At 70.2% G+C, this 6,068-nt stretch overlaps 1 protein-coding gene across 1 annotated transcript; it reads left to right on the top strand.

The window, feature by feature from the left end:
- The first annotated feature begins 575 nt into the window (after positions 1 to 575).
- On the top strand, positions 576 to 4,134 carry EVA1B (eva-1 homolog B). The gene is made up of 3 exons (XM_082494061.1): positions 576 to 801; positions 2,910 to 3,026; positions 3,137 to 4,134. Exons 2-3 carry the CDS (start codon positions 2,960 to 2,962, stop codon positions 3,544 to 3,546), a joined length of 477 nt encoding a protein of 158 aa, XP_082350187.1. The 5' UTR covers positions 576 to 801; positions 2,910 to 2,959; the 3' UTR covers positions 3,547 to 4,134.
- The last annotated feature ends 1,934 nt before the right edge of the window (positions 4,135 to 6,068 follow it).

Here is a 6,068-nt window from a genome sequence, read left to right as displayed (position 1 = left end):
CCGGCGCGCAGTGAGGCCGTGGGGACTGGGTGGAGGTGGGCAGGGATGGGGGGAGAGGGGACCAGGGGGCTCCGGGGGCTGCAGCAAGGTGTGCGGGAGGGACCCTTGGGGACAGCTGTGGGATGTGGAGTTGCGTATCCCAGATGTGTGGTCCTGGTGTGTCCAGGATGGGGTAGAGCCCCTTCCCGTGCCCTCGGCTCTGCCCCACACTGCTGCGGCTCCAGTGCAGCATGTGCTGTGGGTGGGCGGCAGTGGGGCTGGACCCCTGCCCCATGGCCTGAACTGCTGTCTCCCTGCACGGCCCCGCTGGGGCCAACAGGGCAGCCAGGACCCTGTGGGTCCTCGCGCCTTCCTGGGGCTGGGGGCTGCCCCAGGAGCCCCGGCACACACGTCCCTGCGGTGCAACGCGTGGGGCTTCGCCAGGCCGAGGCACGGCACCATGAGCCCGGGGTGATCGGCCACAGTGCGGCTCCGCCAGCTCAGCCTGCCTCTGGGGAGGGCCGGGCCTGTTCCTGCTCCTGCTCCTGCTCCTGCTCCGGGGCGGCTCCACGGCAGGGCCGAGCGCAGCATCCCAGGGGAGCGGGACGAACCCCGGCCCCGCGCCCCGCTCGGTGTCGGGACGGGGCTGCCATTGGCTCCGGCGGGGAGCGCTGACCGCCAGCCGCCTCCAAACTATTTCCTGTTGCTGCAGCGTTAATGCTAAACAGACCTTTCTCTCTCTTCCCTCTCTCCAGCCAAAGTGCAGCGGGCTCCTGCCACCGTTCGCCTTCCTGCCCCACTCCGGGGCCGCCCGCCACCCCGGTGAGTACCAGCCGTGCCAGGCACGGGGCACCAGCACGGGGCTCAGCACTGCAGGGGACCACGGGGCACCCCAAGGGGCCCAACACATCTACGTCCACCCAGCCCTGACGGCCGGGGTGGGGTGTCACGGATCTGCCCCGTCCTCTGCTTAAGGCGCTCTGGTATTGTGCTCGAGGACGTGGGGCTTGGAGATGCGGGGCTCGGTGCCTGGGGCCGCGGCGTTGGAGTGCGCAGGGCTCAGTGTGTGGCGATGCAGAGCTCAGGGCTTGCGGACGCAGCAGTTTGAGGGTGCAGGGCTGGGGGCTTGGGGACCCGGGGCTGGGGGCTTGGGGACGCAGGGCTTAGTGCTTGGGGATGCAGGGCTCGGGGACACAGGGTGCTGTGCTTGGGGACACAGGGCTGAGCATTCTGGGGCTGTGCCTGCAGGCGCACCCGTATCCCGGGGTGATCCTGCGTGGGTGCCCCCGGGGTCCAGCACAGCCCCGGCTCCATTGCGCGGCAGAGCCGGGCACCTGCCTGCCCAGCACGCAGCACCCGCTCCCTCCATCTGTTCCCGCCGTCCCCGGGCTCACCTACGCCCTTTGCCCGCTGCCGCCCGGGACCCCCACCCTGCCACGGCCCACGGCCGTGGGCACCCATCTGTGGGTCCCAAGCACCCCTGGGGGCAGCCCTGGGGTGCCCTCACCAGCAGCCCTGCCGCCGGCGGGGCTCTGGGGGTCCCTGGTGCCCCATGGTGGGGGTCTGCCCTCCAGCCCCACAGCGGGGCTGTGCACCTCCCAGCCGGCCCCATTGCAGGCTGGCGGTGGGGCTGCTCCGCGGGGAGGGCACCAGGACCCTCCTGGGGACACTGCTGGCTGTGTTTCGGAGTGTCCCACCGCGAGGGGCTGCCCAGCCCCGGGATGTGCAGTGGCCCCCAGCACTGGACTGTCCGGGGACGGTTCTGCTGATGTGTCACATTTTCTGCATTTCTTTCCTCATTCCTCCCTCGGTGGAGACGTTTCTGGGAAATGAGCTCGTCCCCTGCCAGGGCCGGGCGCTGCATCGCCTCCTGCCCTGCCCCATGCCCAGCCCCGTGCCTTGGGGGCCTCAGCACCCCACAGCTGGGGGGGACCCGGCCCCACACCAGCATTGCGGGGACGGGCTGCCGGCACTGGTGCTCAGATGCTTGGGGCCAGGCGGTCCCTGGGCAGGAGGAGGTGGGCGCTCACTCCTGCACCCCAGCGTGGGGCTCCGGCACCCCATCCCCATGGGGTGTCATGGAGGAGACCACACAGGGTGCCCACGTCCCCTCCCCAGCTCCCAGGGCAGGATCCCACAGGAACCGTGGCTGCCCCACTGTGAGGGCGCGGGTGGCTTTTCCTCTCGCAGCCGGGGCCAGTGCCTGCCCTGCGCCCTGTCCTGCCCCGGGGCTGCGGCGGGAGCTGGGGCGTGTGGAGTCAGCCCTGGCTCAGTGGTGTTCCCTACTGCTTGCCAACCCCATGGCCTTTGCACCATGGCCGGTCCTTGCCCCCATGGCAAACAGACAAGGCTGGAGCCAGCGCGATGAGGGGGGCACACACTGCCCCACCACTGGCCCCTGGCAGTCCTGGGGTGCACGGGGCAAGGGGAGACCCCGGCCGTGGTGGAGGCAGAGCACAGTGGTGGGTGCCCCAGAACCTGTAGGGGCTGCGTGGGATGTACACGTGTGTGCAGGCAGCACCAGCTCCTGCGTGCCCCGTGGCCCTGCTGGCGCAGGCAGCCTTGCAGCGGTGTGCTGGGACCCCTGCTCCTCTTGGCACCAAGCTCATGTCCCATCCCGGTGTCCCGTGCCCAGGACCCACGCCGGGGATGGAAAGCCTGGCCCCATGCCACAGAGCCGCTTGACGTGGTGTCCTGGAGCAGCCGTATCCGTCCTGGTCCCGCAGGAAGGACAGAGGGGCGGTGGGAGCAGAATGGCTCCTTTTGGCACCTGAGGGGCTCAGCCCTGGCTGGAGCAGCCCAGACAGGGCACGAGCCCCTGTCCCAGCCGGTGCTCAGCGGGGAGCCCTTGGGGCACAGTCGCAGCCAGGCATGGCCGCGGGGGGGCGGGGGGGGGGCGCAGCACCTCGTCCAGCCCTTGTGTCCCCCAGATGCTGAGCACGTGCCATCCCCAGAGACGCTGAGCGCAGCCGGGCACACGATGGAGAGCCGCAGGCGGGACATGGAGCTGCTGAGCAACAGCATGGCCGCGTACGCGCACATCCGAGGTGAGCCTGCCCGGATCCCGCGGGAACATGTCCTGGGAGGACTCTGGGGCCACTGCGGGGCCCCAGCGCGGTTTCAGGCCAGTCCGTCAGCCCCTCTGCTCTCCCCACAGCCAACCCCGAGAGCTTCGGGCTCTACTTCGTGCTGGGTGTCTGCTTCGGGCTGGTGCTGACCCTGTGCCTGCTGGTGCTGCGTCTCTCCTGCCGGACCCCAGCACGCCCCCCGCCCCGCCCGAGGGACCTCAGTGAGGAGGAGGAGGACGAGGACGAGGACGAGGAAGAGGAGGACACCATCGACCGCGCAGCGTCCGAGTCGCTGCTGCCAGTGACCGAGATCCCACTGGAGAGTCACAGCCCCGGGGACGGGGCATTGGCCGTCAACGTCTTTGCCTCGGCGGAGGAGCTGGAGAGGGCACAGCGGCTGGAGGAGCGCGAGCGCATCATCCGTGAGATCTGGCGCAACGGGCAGCCCGACATCCTGGGCACTGGCACCGGCACCCTGGGCCGTGTCCACTACTACTGAGCCCCGGCACAGGGGCAGCTGCCCCAGCACTGTGCCCAGCTCCCCCCGGTAGCTCTGCCGGCACCGTGCCACCCCTGGGAGCTGCCTGGGACCCGGTCTGGGGCCAGGAGGTGGGAGGACGGCAGGGGGCTGCTCACTGCCCCTGGGTTGGCAGACCTGCCCTGGAGCATCTTTTCACCGCTGCCAGCCGGACCCCGGTGCCATGGGCACCCCCAGGGCCAGACTCGCCCCTGCCGCTGCAGGACACGATGCACTTTGAGCCATTGGTACGACCGCTGGCACCAGCCGAGCGGCCCCGGGACCCTGCAGGGACAGGGATGAGGACAGGACGGACCTTGCCGGGCTCGGCCGTGGGTGCTGGCCCCATCGGCACAGCACTGGCACCACAAGGGAGGCCCATCCCAGTGGGTCGCGGTGGGGCTGTACATCCGTGTAAGCTGTGGGGTCCTGCCCCAGAAACATGGTGCTGTTATACACTACTGGTGCCCAGCGTGGGGGTCCCTGCATGCCGAGGGCGGCCCTCCATGCCGCAGTGGCCACGGCTGCAGCAGCCGGACAAGCGGTGCAGGGGTGGGACCCAGGCCAATTCCTCCCCCCCCAGCCCCACTAAAATTAGCTGGGGCCTTTCCGGCACCGCCCGGCGTTGACCCAGCGCCCTCCCGGTGGGGCCCGAGCGGATGTTTCCCTGCTGGGCTCTTGGGGCGGCCGGTGCTCCCCGGGGACGCGGGATGCTCCCTGCAGGGCTGGGCCACATCCTGCCCACGCCACTGGCCCCACGGGGCGCAGGGGGCCCCGCGGCCCCCTCCCCAGCCCCCATCCCCGGCAGCTTTATAAAAATAGCTCCTTCCCAGGCCGGTCCCCCTGCGCCGCCAGCGCCAGCAGGATCCAGATGTTTTCCAGATGTTCTCCGGTGGCTCGAGGCCAGCATGTTCCGGGGCTGGGCTGGGAAATGGTGCGGGGGCTGAAGGACGAGGAGGAGGAGGAGGAGGCATTGCCTCAGCCCTGCTGTGGCCCCGGCCCTGCATCCCAGCCTGGGACGGGGTGCAGGGGGTGGTGGTGGGAACTCGTCCCCACCCAGGACCAGCACTCCTGCCCGTGCCTGCTGGCATGTCCACTGCCAGCACCTGGGGCTGAGCACTGCAGGCTCCTGCTCTGGGCCGTGCAGTCAGCCAGCCCTGGTGGGACCCCAGTGCCATGGTGAGACCCCCAGTGCCATGGCGGGACCCCAGTGCCCAGCAGGACCAGCCCAACACCGCAGGGACGTGGCAGCTCTCAGCAGATTCCCAGGGCTCAGCCCTCTGCAGCGCCCACACAGCCCAGCAGCACTCCGTACCAAAAATAGTTTATTTTAACCAGTATCTATACATCCCGGGCCTGTCGCACGCCCCGGCGCCGCAGGGAGCAGAGCAGAGTGGGGTGGGCGCTCCTGCCCGATCGGTGCAGAACTGGGCTGGGGGCAGCAGGGCTGGGGGGGGCACATGGCACAGCACTGGCACAGAGCCTCAGCACCGTGTGCCACCCGCCAGCCCAGAGGGATGGGTACCGCAGCCCCCGCGTGTGCTAGCAGGGCAGCACCTTCCTCACCCGCTCGATCTCTGCCTGCGGGGAGAGGCTGTGAGTGTCGGGGGTGGCGGAGACCCCGGCACGGGGGCAGCCCCTCTCCAGGGACTCACTCACCTGCAGCGCCTGGCGCTTGGCCCGCTCCTGGCACATCTCCTGCCGCATGTCCTCCAGGTCCCGCCTGCAAAGCGCCGGGGACGGATCAGCCAGGGCCAGACCTGACGGCGAGAGGGGCTGGGAGCCGGCTGGGGACCCCCCACCCCCATCCCCACTCACAGGTGCTGGGCTCGCATCAGGTCCACGAGGATGTGCAGGGACCGGACCTCAGCCTTCAGGTCCTCCAGGGCCAGCCTCTCCCCCGGCTGCGGCGCCGCCAGCACCTCCGTGCTCCATGGTGCCTGCCCCGCGCCAGGGAGAGGGGCATAGATCCCCCGGGGCTGCTCCATCCCGCAGGGACCCCCCGCGCTCCCCAGGGCCAGGCTGGGCGGCCGCTGTCCCGGCACCCGGGGACGTGCGACGGTGGGGTGGCTCAGCTTGGCCGTGGTGACTGGCACCACGTTGAAGCCGTCAGCATCTGCCAAAACGAGAGCATCAGCGCCCGGTGCTGGCACAGGGCACGGCCCCACGATGGCTGCAGTGCCCGGTGTCAGCACCCAATGCCTACCTGTGTCGCCGGCTCTGCCCAGCTCCATGTCGGCTGCGGCACAGGGCTGGGGACCGCCGGGCCTGGGGGGGCAGCAGAGGTGGTCAAGCGGCAGAGCTGAGCCGTGCTCAGCCCTCCCGTGGGGGAGACGCCAGCCCGGGTCTGGGGACCAGGCATGGACATCAGCACGGCATCGCGGTGGCCCCAGATGCCCCGACACGGCCACATGTGTCTTACTTGCTGGCCAGCACAGTGGCTGGTTTGGCCTTGGCAGGGATCGGGGGAGCAGGAGCCATCCTCTTGCTGGGGGGGACCTTGG

This window comes from Vanellus vanellus (assembly GCF_965231255.1).
Source record: "Vanellus vanellus genome assembly, chromosome: 22".
NCBI lineage: Eukaryota > Metazoa > Chordata > Aves > Charadriiformes > Charadriidae > Vanellus > Vanellus vanellus.
The sequence above is the reverse complement of the archived record's forward strand: the minus strand, read 5'-3'. Positions and strand labels throughout refer to the sequence as shown.